Raw genomic sequence first — 18,294 nt, 5'->3', positions numbered from 1 at the left:
AGTTTGGTTGCAGTGCTTTGACTAACAGCATATACTTCATGTTCTGTGTGCCAGCTTCTGTCAAAGTGACTGCTTGCATTTAAGCAAGTATGTTTTCTTTTTATTATTTATTTTGAAAGGCCAGTTTTTTCTTTGCTAGAAGAAATATTTTGGTTTTGACAGGATTACAGCCTGACTGATTTACACTGCCCTTGTTATCTATCTAGATCCTTTATCAAGCAAAGACTTGCAAGTGAAGCTTGAGCTTCTGCATGATAGAATGGTATCACTGAACATCTAGAAACTAGCTTTGGGGGTTTTCTGTTCAGTAAAAATTTTAATTTGATGCAGGTGTTGAAAGCTTTATTATGTACACCAGAAAATGCCAAGTATACTTTAAAATTATTACAGTGCAGTTGAATATCACAAAATGCTTAATAATTTCATATAATTGAAACTTCGGCTTTTGGTTTGGTGTGATCCACTGGTTTCATTTCCTGTTGAGATGCTTTTGTATTGAGTTCTGAAAGCCTGACTACTAAATACTGTCAGAAAAAGTACTGAGGAATCTACCAAAATACCTTAGAACTTAATTAGAAATGTGGTAACTAGAATTTTCTGCATTTTCCTTGCTGCTATATGTGTTCTTCTCAGTCCTCTGTTGAGGGTTGAACAGAACACCACAATGATAGTAATTTATTGAGTTAGCTGTGTTTGGAGTCATTACAGAACTGTCCATTAAAGCAGTGAATGGATGGAGACAGACTAGAGAGTATTTGCATTAGGAAATTAAAACACTTTATGTTACAGATTAATACTTTCAAAAACATACATTGAAGTGGGCCTTTTGGTTTTAATTTCTCCTATTGACAGAAAAGACAGCTTTGATTTTTGGCTGCAAAAAGATATGAGGAAGAGCTCCTCCCCTTCCTTGAGTAACTGCAACTCTGTTCTTGCTAACAAAATATTTGGAATTCCACTTGATGAGCTGCAGCAAGAAGGGCAACCAGACAATGAGGTTCCATTCATAGTCCGCCATGTCGTGGACTATATTGAGGAACATGGTATGTATCACCTTGCTGTATTTAAAATAATGTATTTCACTGTTATTCTTACAGACTAGATTGTGTGGTTTGAAGAGTACTTGTTTTCTGAAGTTAATTATTCAACTGAATGTGATTTGGTTGTTTGGGCTACTTCCTTTCTTTGCTCCTTCTGTTATGTGTATCACTGTTTTCTAGCCAACAGTAATGTAGTCAGCTCTGCAGGGCACCTCATAGGAAATGCTGTGGTTTAGGTACTGCTAACATTTCCCTTGTTATTTTATTGTTACTGGGCACAAGAATGTGTGTGTTGGGAAGAGAACTGCTGGAAGTCGTGCAAAACTGTTATCCAGAAAATGTTTCAGTCAGTATGGGAATTGTGCATAGCTGATTATCAGTATTTTTTCTGATATATTTGTCCATACCAGAGCTAAAAGTTTATTTCTGCAATTTTTTTTTCTGACTCAGGGGGTCTGGAACAAGAAGGACTTTTCCAAGTCAATGGGAATGCTGAGACAGTGGAGTGGCTCCGGCAACGATATGATAATGGAGAAGATGTGGACCTGGTTAAAGAAGCAGATGTACCCTCAGCTATTAGCCTTCTTAGATTTTTTCTTCAAGAACTTCCAGAGCCAGTTATTCCAGGCAGTTTGCACATACATTTGATGCAACTTTCTCAAGGTAATAACTCTTTTTGATTCAGTGTTTTTATTTTATGATTTTAAGAGTAAAACCCAGTATTGAATTGAGATTTGTAGTGCCACTAAGGTGTCTTTGGTGCTCTGTGTAATAATAATAGTGATAGTACTGCTGTGCACTTTGGTTGCAATGTTATCTGTCAGGACTGGAAATGGGACTGAAGTATATTCACTTGGTGTGACAGCAGAATTCTCTTCTATGACTGTAAAATCTAATGTGAAAATTGTTTTTTCCTCCCATCTTTGAATAGATCACTGTGGATAGGTTTACATATGGATTGTTTCTAGCATGCAAGTCCCCATTTAGTTTGCTTTTGTTAAATATATAGAGAAACTTCACTTAAACTTTTAGCTTATTGTCTTTACTGTCTTTTTTAAAGTTATCTGTAACAAGGAAATCAAACCACATAAACCCTTAAACAGTGTTTTCAGATGCTAAAATGAGACTTCTGATTTTCTCTAATTGGGTTTTGCCTGTCTGATAGACATATCTCAGTTTTCAGAATTACATCATCAGCTGCATTTGAGGCATAGGAATTGCTTAAAGACCTGCAGAAGGTGGTAGTAATTGTTGACCCGTGTGTTAGTTCTGGTTTTCTCCCTCTTCAGCACTTCTTCCATATCATTAGGTCAGGCTTAGTCCTCAGGATACCAAGGTGTGTCCTGTGTGCCTCCCTAGGAGCTCATTGCAGGCTGGTGGTTCCTCAAAGACAGGTGATTTGGCTAATTGAGGTGTGAATGTGGCCATCCCAGTGCACGTGGCCAGTCCCACAAGTGCTATCCCTGCTTTAGTGCCAGAGGACTTCAGTCAGGGGTAAGAACGTTCTGCCTTTGGGTCTCTGGTTGTTTAGAACTTAAGTTTCAGGATGGATTGGTTAGACAAAACATGGAGATGTGTATGTTCAGAGTGGTCTGATTATCACCTTGCTGTGGTCCCTTTCTTATAAAAGTCTACCTATTTAAAGTACTTTTTAAAGCTGTTCTGCTTCCAAAATGCATTTCTAGAGTAAGAATTGTCAATGAAATGTTCATTTTAACATATTATGTGTTTAGACAACCATTTTCTGTGCTTGGTTGCCTGTATTCAGCTGCTGTAGGTGTTGACTGTGTCTGAGCAAATGAAATCCTGCAGATCCCGCTTGGTGTTCCTGTACTTGCTCAACAGGGAATTTACTCACTCTTTGCTTTGATATTAAAGACAAGGATGTCTCTGCTCTCTCATCTAGAGAGGCAAAGATGGTTCATCATCTTCAAACATGCTTTTCCCTCTCTAACTGATCTTAGAAGAGTTTTCAAGTGTCTGAGAAAGAAAGGGAGGCCTCTTTGTATCAAATTTTCTCCCATTTTGCTTTCCTGACATTTTCTGTATATGAAGTTTCTCAGTTAGGTACAAACAGCTGTAAATTCTTTGAACCTTCCTGCCTTTAAGGCTGATGATGTAACAAATAAGATTTATGGGGACATATTTTGATGAAGAGTATAGTTAAATGGGGTGAAAATGAGGAGATTTTATGGTGACCCTTTCTCAGATCTGAAATTGAATCAGCAAGCTTCGAGCTAAGCACATGTGAAGATGATTATTACATTGAGATAGCTTGGATTTATCAGTTAAGTATTATAAAAGCAGGTAGAGTGGTGAGAATGGGATGCTTGTAAAGGAAAAGGTGTCAAAGCAGCTTGTCTGCCAGAAAAATTTAAGTAGATGGTAGTTAACTCACTATCTGGAGCTGTTGCTGTCTCTAGAGCTCTTCTGTGAAGCAAATGTTATGTAACAACGGTAAAACAAAAGCATACAGCGTTTGCCCTCTGAAATCAGGAATTTGAGTGGGCATTAATTGGGGAAAACGCGCAGAAGAGAATGTGGTCGATAATATTGAGCAAAAATGCAAGTCAGTTTCTGCATTTTAGGTTGCGGTTTGATCAAATCAGTTGTCTTTTCAGAAATAAGTAATTGTCAGGCAAAAAGCTGATCACTATCAAGTATGAAAAGATACCTTCTTTGTGACTAAAATACTTTTATTACTTTTTCAGATTATAATAATGAAGATGAATTTGGAAGAAAGTTGAGGTTCCTCTTGCAGCAGCTTCCACCTGTCAATTACAGTTTGTTAAAGTTTCTGTGTAAATTTTTAGCTAACGTAGCATCGCATCATGAAGAAATTTGGTCAGCAAGTTCTTTAGCTGCAGTCTTTGGCCCGGATGTTTTTCAGTAAGTTAATTATAAAAGTTAATTCACTGTTTCTGTGGGAATTTGAGTGTCTCTCTGTAGTTTAAAGTCGTTCCTGGTCCCTGAGAAACAGTAACAAAGTACACAATATGTTTCAGGCAGAATCTTTTTCTGTTCCCACCCACTCTCTCACTCCAGTTTCGTTTTACAATTTTTGCTAAGATTTAAACAGCAGCTTGTCTCTGAGCTATAGCATGAGAAACCACTGTTTTGATTGTTGCATTACAGTATTTATTCGGAGGCTCAATTATTTTAGTAATAATATATAAGGCTACTATTTGTAGCAAGAAAACAGTTCTGGGAGAAGGCTGGTAAAGTACCAGCTTATATTGTTGTTTCCTCTGCACAGGAAAATATTTGACTTTTAAATATTCTTCATGAAAAGTTAATTGACTAAATAGTTGCTAATTTATTTTTAAATATAAAATAGTATAAAGCTTTATAAGGCAGTAGTGTGAAGGCATGCTTAAAGTTCTGTGTGTTCAGAATGGGTAGGGGATAATGGTGTGAAGTGTAGCACTTAGAAGACATTCAGAGGTGTTCTTTGGGGAAATGTTGCATTTAGATTTTTTAAACTAAAACAGTGTTGAAATCTTTAGCATTTACACAGATGTGGAGGATCTGAAAGAACAGGAAATAGTTAGCAGAATAATGGCGGGACTTCTGGAGAACTACTATGAGTTTTTTGAAAATGAAGAGGAAGATTTTTCATCTACTAATGATTTAAGCTCAATAACTGAGCAGGTAAGACTATTTTGAATGGCTATATGTTACCACTTACCTGTCTCTTATACACATTTATGTTCATGAAAGATTTAGTGAAATACAGTTTCTTTAGTATGACTTAGATGTTTCTTGCAAACTAACAAAACCTGGCATTTTCTTAATTTTCTTAATGCTTGTGAAATTCTTGCTTTTGTAGTAAGTATAGCTGTGCTATGTAGAAAAATACATAGGAACTAAATCAAGAGTGATATCTTGCCCAACACAGAAACTATTATAAACAGCTTTCTAATTACCAATTTAGGAATGAAGAATGACTCTGTTGTTGGTCTTGGTCAAGAGTATTTCTAGGTGTGTCTTACAGGAACATGCAGGGTCTCGCACTCCACTTGATGATGTTATCAGTGGTGCTTTCCTGTGCCAAAGTTTTTGAATTCTGCTTCTGATTCTAAGACTTGAAAATGATGTATTTTCTGTAAAGAGGAAAAAGGGGAAAAATAATTGGTTGCTAAGGTAGGTAAGAAAGAGTGCTGAATTTTACAGCCGATCTTACAAACCCCTCCTCTAGCAAGACAGGTAAGGCAAGTACTGGAGCAGTTGGCTGCTTCCTCTTCCCTGCAGTAGGTGTTGGTCTGGTGTGCCAGGCTGGGCAGCAGGTTCTGGAGTGAGCAGTGTCTGCTGTGAGAGCTCCTGGAGCAAACACTGCTGCTCTGCAAAGCTCCATGCAGGAATCTGTCTGGCACTGAGAGCTGCCACAGCCCTGCTGCATGCAGGGAGCTGCTGAGCAAAGCTGGGCTGTGACTGCTGCAGCTGGAGGCTGGCACTGAGTTGGGGTAACTGCTCTGCAAACCAGAGCTGCTCTGTGCTCTCATGCTTTGAAATTACTGCCTTGGCTGTGCCTTGTTATATGTTTCAGCAAAAGTGTTTCCTAAATACAAAATCTGTTTGGTGTGTGGTTTTGTTTGGTTTTTTCTCTTAGTTGGAGGGCTGGTGGGGTGTCCCTTTAATTTCTTGGTGTCTCCACCAGATGTCAACAGTGCACTTCTGTCAGGCCAGTGCGGTGGGGACAGAAGGGCTGCTGTCCCTGCAGGGCACAGCCCCGCTGGCAGCTGCCCCAGTGTGTGGGTGGGCTTGCCTTTGCTTCACTGGCACATCCTCTTGCAATTACAGAGGAAACTCAGGGATAAATACATTTCTTGTCTGGAATGTGGTGCCATATAACACGTTGCACCCCTTTTAAAAACTAACAAATATCTTCTCTCTGTCTTCTGTGTAATCTTAAACTTCTGAAGTTTCAATTTTTCTTAATTTAGCGTTTTTGTTTTACACTGGTGACAGATACTATAAAGCATATTTTCTTGAGGCTGCTGCTTTAATTTTTGGGTTTGCAAGATTGGGAAATCAGTAATCAATCACAGAGGCAGCTTGGGAGTCAATCACTTTTTTCTCTTTACCTTTTCATGTTTTACACATAGTTGCTTTTTAAAAAATGAAGTTAACTGCCTTGAGTTACCACTTGGCTATATTGTTTTGCTTTTTAAATTGGTTGTATTTCTCTGCTTCAGCAAAAACATCTGTTTTTGGAAACAAAGAAACAAAAATAGACAAGGGCACAGAAACTTTGTAAGTGTTCATTCCGAGCTTTGAAGTTTGGGTTCATAGACTTCTGTATTGCCTTCCCTAGGAGGGTTTGAAAATGCTTCTGATACATGAATAAGGCTACTTGTGGAATAGAGGAGAATTGTCAGTTTGACATAGAAGAAGAAAGGTTCTGTAGTTCATTATTTCAGCGTGGTTGGGATTTTATTGTTTCTTCATTCTGCTTGTGTTCATTTATGGCATCAGAGGTGCTTCGTGCTTTTCAGTTTTTGTCTGGTGTTCAAGAGGAGATTTTTAATGGTGTAGAATTTACAGTTTTACATAGAAGCAAGTCTAGTGTGCCCGTTTTTTCCTAAAATTGAAAAGTATTCTCCTTTTTCATGTTACTTTCATACCTTTCATGCTCTTTTAATTACCTGGACCTCTTGAAAGGAACTTTTCAATCCCTTAACTTTGATTAAATTTTTTTTTAGATCAATGATCTCTTGGAAGAAGAGGAAGATGTAAAGCTTGAGCAGTCGGAAGAACTTCCAGAAGACAGCTCAGAGAAACCTGTTGAAAGGCCAGCTGTGGTGCATCTAGATATGACAGGAAGTCTCTCAGATTCCAGGAATGTTACAGCGTCAACAAGGTAACTTGGTTCTGCCTTGGAGTTTGGATTTAAAGTTTGAATTGTAATTTATTCTGTCAGAGAGAGAAACTGCCAGACTTCTGAGATAAGTGTTGGTGTCTACAAACTGGAGCTTTAGAAGTGCAGTTCTTATAATAGTAAAATGTGGGTTAAAATAACTGTTCCTAAATTGAGCAGAGGAATGCCTGTATGATCAGATCAGATTAACTATGGGGATTTATGCAGGGAAAGTTAAAAAGAGCATATTTTAGTTAAACTGTAAAGTGGTATTTAAACAGTAAATTTTACAGCAGAAATAAAAAGAATCTGCATACTGGTAGATCCAAACCTGTTGTGTATCATCCTTCCAATGGGAAATCCTGGGGCTGCTTCTTGTCACGTGGTGCTGGAGAGCTGTGGGCAGGTTTGGAAGTTGCAAAATGCGATATAGGCAGGAATGTTGGAGGGTGACCCAGCTTTAAGAGCAATTCTCATAAAAGAGTGTGTAAACATAAAATCGTACTTTCATTTGAGAGTTTATTGGTGCTTGCTTAATACACAGATTTATATTTTGCTTGTTGTAGTATGCAAGGTTTTATTGTTAAGTCTGCTTTACTTGTACTTAGAGTTTACATTCTACAGATGGTGAATTTTACCTCTTCCCCTCTGCAGCATGTGTTTGGTATGGGCATTGCATGTAAGAACTTGTAGTGATGAGTGAGGAGGAATCTATAATAAAAATGTGACTAAAAGCAGAAGAAATGCAGGGAAAACCACAAATATAGTAATACAGTAACAAATAAGTTACTGCTTAAGAATGGATAGTTTCAAGAATGTGGATTTTTGGTTGGAATCTGTTCAGCTACTGGCTGCATGCTTCATTCTGCTTCATGGCAAGAAGCTGTAAAATAATGATAGAATCATGATACTGTTTTGTAATTGAAATTATATTTTAATAGTTTATTATCTTTATCACTAATACAGCTTCTTATTTTTAGTTTGAATTAAATTTAAAAAAAGTTGCAGTATAACTATTCACAGGTATTAGGTTGCTTCTGGAATGTTTAAACAGAGCAGTAGGGACAAACTCAACATGTTTGAGATCTTAAATTGGATAGCCTGAAGAGACAAACATTTTGACTTGATGTTTAAGGTTAATTAAAAATGAATAGGCATTAATTATGGTTGGCATTTTAAATAATTTGTGGGGAAGGATAAGGAGGAACTCTTTAGAAGAAGGAGAATTTTGACTGGAGGAACTCTTTAGAAGAAGGAGAATTTTGACTTCTTTTTCCCTGCTGGAAACAGGAAAAAAGAAGTAAAGTGAATGAGAAAGAGCTCTTTATTAAACTTTTAACAACTATAAATACTGTAAATATTTTCCCAAACCTGATGGCTTTTATGTACGCATTTAGTGGCCTTTTTTCCGTCTTAGTTTCTTGATGTAAAAAAAAAAAAAAAACTTACAAAAGCAAATCTTAATGCAGGTTTATTTGGATTATTTATCTTTGTCCTGGTGTAGAGCCTGTGGCAGCTTATACGGGAAGGAGGAGGAGAAGTAGATCTTAAACATGATTCTTGTAGTTCTTTAAGCTGGGGTTTTGTTTCCTTTTTGCTGTTGTCAGATTTTAGGAACCAAATATCCATGTATTTTGGTCTCTCTATTAAGAGTACTAAAAGAGATTGCTTATCTTGATTTGTACAATGGGGCATCTGACCTTCTTCCTTGTTATTTGGACTATAACTTGCTTCTAATTTTGCTCACTCTCTTTTTTCTCTACTCATTCTGTTTGTTCTTGCTGAAACCTATGACCTTCCTGCACTGCATGGTGTTAATTTGACTTTGAGTTAGAGATCTTGTGAGAATGTGGATAATCATTAATGCACTTTGGTTTAGTGACTGCTTGAAAATGGTATTTCTAATAAACCTGTGGAGTGATCTTTGAGCCCATTACCCAGCAGGGAACATTTGTTGCTCACAGGTTGGTGTTGAGCACGTAAAGGAAATCTGTTCTCCTTTACCAGAAGTCTTTTCCCCACAGCTTTTTCCCTTCTTCTGTCCTGACTTTTGGAGTAAAGAATTACTGACTCAGCATTGCAGCTGAATTTTAAGACATGCTGTTGAAATAAGTATTTTAGAATCTTTCTCTGTCATTATTCCAAATTTTTCATTCCTGAGCCTTGCCAAGCAGTATTTGCTTTAATTGGGCAGTTCATCTCAAATGTTGTCAGTCAGAAGCCTAATATAAAATCTCTTTGGTTTTGGAGTTTTCTAAATTATATGTGTAAAAATATGAGATATGACAGGCAGTAAATTGTATAAACAGTTTGTTTGTTTCTACTAAATGCAGTGACAAAGGCAACATCCTTGCTGCTTCTGTGATATTTTTGTTAACCCTTTTGTTATTTAATCAGCTCTGATCAGAGAGAAGTGATAATATTAACACCTGCCAAGGCAGACAAAATCCATGGTATAGCTGACTGACTAGAAGAGCTGCCTAAATTGCTAAAGAATACATTCTTATTTTAATGTAGTGCTGTTTTTAGCATCCAAATACTTCTTCTTCCTTCCATCCTGGAAAATCTTGTAAACAACACGTTAGGAGAGCTTTCAAGTGTTGATTGGGCAGCTTATTGTCAGGAGTGACCTCATGTTGCAGTCGATTTCTATTTAGACTGCAGGGTTTAGTGCAGCACTCCAGAGGTGCCGCTCGCAGGCAGCCCCCGGAGCACAGCCAGCAGCATGCACAGCCAGCAGCCCACAGCACGCTTTGCTGCCTTCCAGATGAAGCATTTTTACATGAAGTGCTCTTTTGGGATAGCAAAAATAATCAGAATGGCCTGCAAAGTTCTGCTGCACAGGTAAATATATGAAAAGAAAATGTAATTTTGGTATGATTGCAAGTAAGGCTTTAACTTTTAAAATTACGTGAGATTAAATGTGGTTTTGAGATACAAAATGAAATAATACCACAACTAATTATTTTAATGAGAAATAAGAATCTGTGTACAGTCAGGAAATTACCTAGGAAAACTTGGACATGTTTTATTTCCAGTTAATGTATTTTTCGACTCAAGATACGTTTTTACTGGGACCTTTTCTGGTTAGGGAGCCAGTGCTGGAGGGATTCTCAGGAGGGAGTAAGCATTATGAAACAAAGATGTTTACCTTTCTGTGTCTTGCTGTGTCATGCTGCGTTAAGGCTCTGTCTGGCATTATAAATTACAGCTTTTAAAAAGTATCCTTGAACTGTGGTAGGTGAGCTTAGAAGTTGTAATGGCTTTTCACCTAAGATTGTCACATTTGTTTCAGAAAGTGCTTAAGTGCTACAGTGATTTGTTGAAGATACAAGATATTCCTCACGTAGTAAGAGGATTCTTTAGGATTTGTGATACTGCTGATTTATGCACAGCTTTTGCTGAGTACCTCTAATGCTCCCAAAAGTGTTGAGTAGAAGCACTAGAGAGCCATCCTGTGCTGGGGACTGAAGGTTACACACAAGGATGGAAAATTTTGTTCTGAACCATGTCTGGAATCATCTGGATTCTTTGGAGATGAGTTTGATTCTCCCTATACTTGACACATTTCCTCATTGTCTCAAGTGGTAGAATAAAAGGATTTCAAGTCATCACAGTTTCCTATAAATAGTGTTTGTACTTGTGCCCTTGACTTTTTCTTGCTCTCTTTTGCAATTAGGGTGTTGCAGTGTTCTGTGCTCTAATTGCCTCATTTTTTCCTACCAATTTGTCCAAGGAGTGACTGTTTTAATAGCAATTCAATTTCAGTCTACACCATTATGTATTTGTACCTTTAGAATTCAAACATACCTTTTATAATGCAACTTTTGTAGAACTTACTGAGATGGATACTTAAAACTACATTTTTCATATTTTGAAATATTGCTGGGGGTTTTTTCCAACATTGTGCTTCTTTTATCTTACTTTATTCATGAAGCTAAACATGTAGTTCCATATTTTCATTTTTTATTTCAAGTATTGTTAATATAAAGTATATTTATCAGAAAATTGACTTTGTACAGATCGTAGGGCTATGTTGAACTTCTGTGCATGGAAATACAAATGAAATGTAAATATCCTAAGCTGTAAACTACCTCCTGCCATTTTTTTGTTTGTAAAAAAAATACAAAATGTCAGTGTGTTCCCCCTCAGTTATTTGATCTGCAGCTTTGAAATCAGTGGCTACAAGATCTGGCTTCTATGTCAGGTGTTTTAATTTCCTGAAGCTATGTCTGTTTTGAAATAGTGGTTAACTGCTGCCTGTTCTGTCAATGCATTTGGAATAGCTCAGCTTTGGCTTTTCACCAGGCAAACACACACACAAATCATAAGATGAACTTGATTTGCCAGCCAGTTTCCATTTAAAAAAAGGGAAGAAAAGAAATTAAAAGCATCTCTGAGCACCTGCTTGTTCACTTTGTGTCATATGGGCTTTAAATGCTATGCAGTCTGGTCTTAGCCCAGTACAAGGTGTCTAAGGCAAACTGGTATAGTTATTTTAAAATAAATACTTTAACCACTTTCTTTATCACCTTATGATTAATTGAAAGCCCTTTATTGCTTGTATTGCCTGCTTGGAGGAAGGAAAAATAGAAAGTCTGCTTGAGGTGACTTCTCTTTGGTGGTGGAAGTACTAATAAACCTTGTAAGTTCTAACCAAAGTATTCTTTGCTCTGTTGAAACTATTCTTGGGTAAACAGAGAGACTGTCTGCATTTTTTGGTGCAAGCAAGGCTCATAGCAGTCAAAACTGATAGGACACCACAGAGAGGTAGTAACTTGCTCATTCTCCAGGGGAGTGGCAAGCTCTCTTGTGTTTCAGGGTTTACCATATGCATTCATGAAAATAATATTTTACATCAACTTTGGCAACAGTGTTGTTGCATGGTAAAGAGGAGAAAAAAATCTCCTTCAGCTTTTTGAGCTTAGTTATCTATAATAGAAAGAAAAAGCCTTTTTTTTACCTCCTTCCCTGCCTCCAACTTAAGCTGAAATTAATTTTTTCTGAGTGAGGTGTGTGTGTTGCAATGCAGGGCTGTTTATAGTAGATTTCTCATCTTTCATTCTTTACTGTCACTTTGTCTGAAGTTTTAAATATTCTGTTTATAATAAAATTTTAATCATAGTAATAAAAAATTGCAGAGGGACCACACACACATGAATTAACTGACTTGTGTTAGTTATGTTGATTTCCACCCTCCCACCCCTCCTCGAGGAGTTTAACATTCTAGGCTGAAGTGGCTTTGCCTGGAGATTTCCAGATGCTTTACAAAAGTCAGGCTCCTGTCCCAAAATCTGCCTTCTAGTTGAAATGTTGTAGCTGTGCTCAGAGATTGTTGTAGATGTGTTGAGCGTTGCAGAACAAAATTATGCAACAGTGGGAAGAACCTGTGGAGGAAAGCAGAGTAATTTGGAATTTGCTTTAGGCAGCAAGGTTAAAATCTGCATTCTTAAGCAAGGTGTCAGGAAATGTTTGACTACAAAATGATTAGTATTTCCCATGGGAAAGACCATACATCTGAGAGCTTGGAGCTTCATCACACAACAAATACTGGCTCTCGAGAGACAGAAATCTGCATTGTTACTTCTGCAACTTTCTGCCTTGTCATTTAAATAATAAAGGACTGCAAATCAGGGTGTTCCTTTCATATTTATTCTACTTCTGTTAGCTGCATCACATGCAATATTTAAGTATTTTTAGGTTGCTTTCTGTTGACTTCAAGATTTCTATTTAGTGTGATAAGTTTTTGCATTATATTAACTTTTTTTTCTTTATTGCAGTGCTCATATCTCTCCCATAAGTATCTTGCCAGCCTCTGCAGAGTAAGTATAATGAAAATATAAAATGTTGGAATTGTGCTCTTACTAGAACATGCATAGACGTTATGTAGCCTTTCAAAAAAATGCAATAGGTTTGATTACAGTTATGAAGGAACATATTTTAGTCTGAAGGATTTCACTGGTGGCATTTAACACTAATGCAGGAAGTACCAAATGCCTGTCAGTGTTGTTGACTGCAGGAGCATGAGAGCAGAGTGTGCTTGCATCCAGAGTCCAAAACTTTGGTTTTACACTTAGATACCTCATAAGTTTTTTACTTAATCTTATACAAGCGTTCATATTGTAATTTTAGCACCAATGATGCTGAGTGCAGTTCAGTGGAATTCTTTGTACATATGTGGAGGAAAAAATAAAAGCACAATTTCAGAGTTAAAATGGGATTAAGTAGCTTAAGATTTTTACGGGTGGATTGTTAGGGGCCTCTTTTGTGTTGGGGATGAGCTGCCTGAGAGGCGCTCAGCAGAGTAGTCTGTTTTTAAAGAATGCTGTTCTTTTCATGATGATATCTTGGGTATATCCTGTGTCCTTCATCAGGTACTTGCTGATTGTCCCTGCTATTTGTTGGCTTTAGCCTTTTAAGATGACAGCCCTGTTCAGGAGAGAGTGCAGCCACATGTGATGAAGTGGAACCTGCCCCAGGGTTGATTCTGACCTGTTACAGACACAGGATTTTACTGTCACATTAATATATAAAGCTTTCATAAGTTTTTGTGTATAGTTGTTAAAAAATAGGTTAGTTACTGTAAAGTGTTGGCTACTCTTAAAATAATGTTGATAAACTTCATAATACTTTATGTAAATCGTATGCATTCAAAAATATTAAGTGTGGTAATTCCCACTGCCTTTTTGGAAAAGCTAGTCTCTTTTGCCTTGAAGTACTGCCATCAAAGATTACTGTCATGTAAGGTTTATCTCTGCCTTTCTGTCTGGTTGATCCATGCAAAAATAGGGATCTTAATAGGACTTTTCCATCTTTTTTTTTAGCATTTTAGAAAGAACAATCAGAGCAGCTGTGGAACAGCATCTTTTCGACCTGCAGAGCAGCTTAGATAACGATCTGAAACACATACAGCAACAACGACTGGGCTGTAACAGTGAAACAAAAAATCCCAGTGGGGATGAGGAAGGATCTAACAACCAGTAAGATTTCGTTGTGTCTGTAATGAATTCTGTAGGATTGTGTATCTTAACTCTTCCATAAAAAACAACCCAAATCCCCCACCTCGACCCAAAAGTTACAACTTTGGCTGTTGACTTCAGTTTTATCTATTTTAAACCAAATCAACTTCCATCAGGTGCCAGTAATCAGTAGCTCTTGAAGCAAATATTTTAAATTGATCTTGTAGCTAAAAATGCTGTGTAGTATCTGCTTTACTGCTGAGTTCTGTGTAAATAGCACAGGAACTTAAATGTACTCAAGTGCTTTCATTCTTATCTCACCAATGTGACTCACAACAAAATTTTAACATATTAAAGCTATTGTAGATTCTGTGTCATAACCCTGTCTTTCCATGTCAACATAGCTACTTTACTGCTCTGGCTGCCAGTGTCAATGAAACAGCCCAAAATGGGTAGAATGACCACTGTGGGTCTATTTGCATACGGTTCCAACCTTATTTGATCAGATTTTATTTTTCTTGTAAATCAGGACAGATTTTGAGTGTAGTGATTGCCATGGCAGCATTTGGAAGCTGGTACATTTTGGTGCTTCATTAAAAATAAGTAGTCGTGATTAATACCCAGGCTTCAAAAATGTGTTGATAAGATTTCAGTACCTAAATTTCTTTGTTGCTCAGAGCTGGAATACATGAATGGAGTCTGCAATACATGAAGTGCTCAGCGATTCGGATGCTCTTTTCTAAATTGTTCAATCTTTAGTGGTTTTAGAAGACAGGAATAAAGTTTGCAGTGGATCATAAAAGTAATAATCATTGCTGGTAATGATCAATTAAATCTGAGTTTTAGTGCTAAAGATTCAATGTCTTTGAAGTAATTTGTAAGTGGGTAATTGCCTCGCAGCCCTGTAGCAGCTGAATTCCTTCAGTCCCAGTGTAAGTGCTGTAAAGGTTGGCTGATCTCAGAGGGGGGGACTCCAAGTGCCATCACTGCCGGTTTGAAACCAGTATCCTCCTCTGGCACAGGCACTACTGCAAATGCTTCTGATCATCGTTCCACTGTGGATTAACTGTGAGAGAGGATACATGATATTGTTCTTCAAGGGGGTGTCTGGGATCTTTAAAGCAGCAGACGCTGCACAAGGCAAATACACAGTTAAATTAAGAACTAAAAAAAGCAGTGATCCAGTGCCAATTTCTTAGTGCTAATTCAGTGGCTGCAATTAAGAAAAAAAGAGTTAAAATGTTAATTTTCAACCCGTCCTGTTTATTTTCTCTATATCTGATAGTGAAGGAGCTTTCTTGATGTGGTCTGGAATTCTTTTTGAGTGAGGGCAAGGAAGGCAATGAAGTCAAAGGCTTGTGATGAATGACAGAGTCATGTGGTGGCACATAAAGCATATATGTGAATACAAATATGGTGTCAATTAGTTTTAATCTGGCTGTAATGTTACATGCCTAAAGTTGAAGTCTCGGCAGATTAAATGTTAGAAATAATGGGATTTCTCACTGGAGGGGAACCCAGCTATAAACTAACTGGCTTCAGTACTGAGAGGAGTGTAGCCACAGCAGTGTCATGGAGTCACTGTAGTTTTAGGATGTCATTGCTTCTGGCTATTGTGTTTTAATTCCTTAGGTTGGTATGCTAAGTGTGGGGTTATGCCTGGCCCTTCAGACAATAACCATATAAATACATTTTAATATGTCTATCATGTCTGGATATACAAAACATCACATAATTAATTTTGCCTACAGGTCAGAATAATTCTGTTCAAAAAAAAAAAGAACCAAGCAAAAAATGGCCTGATGTTTGATAATGTTTAAGGGGGAAAATTGTTTCTTTTTTATCTTTTTTTCTTTTAAAGGTTTTACAACAGGTTTCTAAAGTCTTTTTGTTTGTATCTTTAGGAATGATGTTATTGAAGATAATGACACTGGTAGCAGTGAAAACACAGGAGACTGCTCTGAAGTATTGGTTTGCACTGATTTAGACAGCGAAGCTATGAAACATGATACTGTAACTGAGGAAGAAGAAAGCATTCAGGTGAGAGGAAGAGTCTCCTGTATCATAAGTTGCTGCAGCTTTAGTGCTCTAGAGATCCAGTTTTTCCTAAGAGCTCTGATGTAGCATTACATAGTGCTCTTGCTCTGTGCAGTCAGTTGTCTTCCTTGTTGTGCCATGTGCACTGAGAACTCTCTGTGTATTTTGGTGTGACTTGTATGGACCCTGACTGATATTTTTCCTTCTTCTTTCACAGATACCAGCCCTTCCTTCTGCTGAGGTAAGTTGGTGTATGAGGCAGCATAGCACTGGTTAGAACAGCATCTGTGGTAGTAAAGGCTTCCTGAGGAGCAGAAGCTGTAGAGCTGAGATTGCAGCATAGCCCAGAGTCACCTTGCATGGATCAGGAAAGGGTAGCAGTCACCTTTAGACTTTGCAGTCTCTTGGTTGTGCATGTGCTAGGAAGGTGTGGTTTTGTCAATAGCTAACTACAGCCTTTTCTCTCTATTTCCAGTTTCTTCTGTGGTAGGCAGAGATGTCCTGTTCTTTTCAGCACATCTTTATCTCTTCCCTAGTTGATGCAATCAAGGAATTCTGTAAAATATGTGCTGACAAAAATGAAATCAAGGATAACAGTTAAAGTGCAAGAGAAGAGAGTATTCTTCCACTCTATATCAAGCATATGCAGCTGTCAGATAAGCCCTTCTAATGAAAAAGACCAAATCTATAGTTCCTTATTTATTTGCTAACACTTTTGTTACAAATCTAAATGATGAATTCTGTGGGTGGAGAGGTTTGTTACACATATGTAGAAAATGCAATGATTTTCAGCTTCTTGCCTGTGAATCCATAAATCTTCCTGAGAGTTTCCTGAAAGATAAGCAGATAAGCAAACCTACTATTAGTAGACTTAAATTAACTAGAAGAATTTAATGGGTCTTTGAACTTGAAAAGATGGGAATGGATGCCTTAGCATAGTGAAACTGAGTAGTCTGGAATCTGTATTTTTATTAAAACAAAATGTTTCTGTAGTGCTTTTCACTATTGTGATGTGTTCTGCTCTTAGGCTTTTGTTTGCTTTTGGGGATCCCAAATGACTCTCTTGAATCACCTAGGAAGCCAAATTTTCCAGTTGTTCCCACAAACTAGCATATTGTTTTGGAATCCCATTCTGTAAATTCAATTTCACAGAATGTATTCATTGTCCTGGTTCTTTCCTTTAGTGCCAAAACTTGGTCTAAAAAATAATTAGATTGTTATCCTGTAGCACAAAATGCATAAAACATGGTGTTGGCTATAAGGGGAACATGATGCATGTGACTGCACAATAGAAATACTTTTGTTGTCATACCTGGTGTCATTCTTGGCCTTTTTTTGCTTTTTGATAGACTTCTGTCCATTACTGGCAGTAGTAAGGTGACATTTTGGTATGGAGTTTTGTTTTTTTTCAATGGTAGTTTTTACAATATTTTAATAAACTGTTTCAAATGTTATTGGAGAGTTGTACCTTTTGGGGAGAGGTTAAAGAGAAGTGTGGTGTTTCTCCTGTGTGGAATGAGTTTGAGAGGAGCATGTAGGGTTGTAGGAAAAGAAAGCTCTGCATGTGAGTTCTCCTTTGGGCCCAAAATGGAAATAGAAGCAGCTGTTTCCACAACTCCAGTAAGTGTGACTGTGCAAGACTTATACAGCTCATCTCCAGGGTGGAAGTTATTTGCTGGAGTATGACACTGTAATTAAAAATTGTGTCCCCAGATTGGAGTTTGACTTGAGGACTGAAATAATGTCAACAGAAGAATGGTGTTTTTTCTGACATGGGTGTCAGTTGCTATCAGCAGCATAAAACTGGCAACTGTTGGTGTGTTTGAAGTCTCCTGGTAACTTGATGTTACATTCAGACACTGTAAAGATCATTTTGCGAGAACTCCTGAAGTCTAAAACCAAATGACATATTTTATATTTCAAATTTCTTGTATTCCCCCAAATAACACACTTTTTTGAAGAAATCAAGTACTGGGCTTTGGCATAAATACTTTTACTGAACAAAGAGGTGACATGGATTCATCTGAACTTCTGTGAGATGGTGTCAGAACTGACAGCACTTTTTCATCCCCTTCCAATTCTGTTGCTGCTTTATTTAGTAACAGAATTAGTAGCTCCTTTAAAAAGTTTGTCAGACTTGTTTAATTTCGTACATGTTGGGCACAACAAAAACTCACTAGTGAAACTAGGATGTACAAACTGCCATGATTTTAGTCACCCTAAACCTCGTGTCATGAGTGACAATTTTACGTACAGCTTTTATTGAAGAAATAATAAAAAATGGTTTATCTGAAGATGAAAAATGGTTATCTGACTTCTGGTGGTTAAACCACCTGGTCACTGGCCTTACTTGAGATGTAAAAACGTCACATAGTTAAAAAACATGTTTTCCATCCCCACA

The 18,294-nt window shown here is 37.4% G+C and overlaps 1 protein-coding gene across 4 annotated transcripts in view; it reads left to right on the top strand.

Moving 5' to 3' along the window:
* Positions 1–18,294, top strand: part of FAM13B (family with sequence similarity 13 member B) — a 44,602-nt gene that overhangs the window by 10,756 nt on the left and 15,552 nt on the right. For all 4 annotated transcript variants that reach the window (XM_053990921.1, XM_053990922.1, XM_053990923.1 and 1 more), the window contains exons 3-11: positions 853–1,043; positions 1,491–1,703; positions 3,752–3,929; positions 4,547–4,691; positions 6,743–6,900; positions 12,678–12,719; positions 13,722–13,877; positions 15,761–15,896; positions 16,111–16,134. In XM_053990921.1, the coding sequence (XP_053846896.1) occupies positions 887–1,043; positions 1,491–1,703; positions 3,752–3,929; positions 4,547–4,691; positions 6,743–6,900; positions 12,678–12,719; positions 13,722–13,877; positions 15,761–15,896; positions 16,111–16,134 (1,209 nt within the window). In that variant the 5' untranslated portion in view covers positions 853–886. The remainder of the gene's footprint in view (positions 1–852; positions 1,044–1,490; positions 1,704–3,751; positions 3,930–4,546; positions 4,692–6,742; positions 6,901–12,677; positions 12,720–13,721; positions 13,878–15,760; positions 15,897–16,110; positions 16,135–18,294) is intronic.

Source organism: Vidua macroura, chromosome 15, assembly GCF_024509145.1.
Source record: "Vidua macroura isolate BioBank_ID:100142 chromosome 15, ASM2450914v1, whole genome shotgun sequence".
In the NCBI taxonomy this organism is placed as follows: domain Eukaryota; kingdom Metazoa; phylum Chordata; class Aves; order Passeriformes; family Viduidae; genus Vidua; species Vidua macroura.
This window is presented reverse-complemented; position numbering and strand designations above follow the sequence as displayed.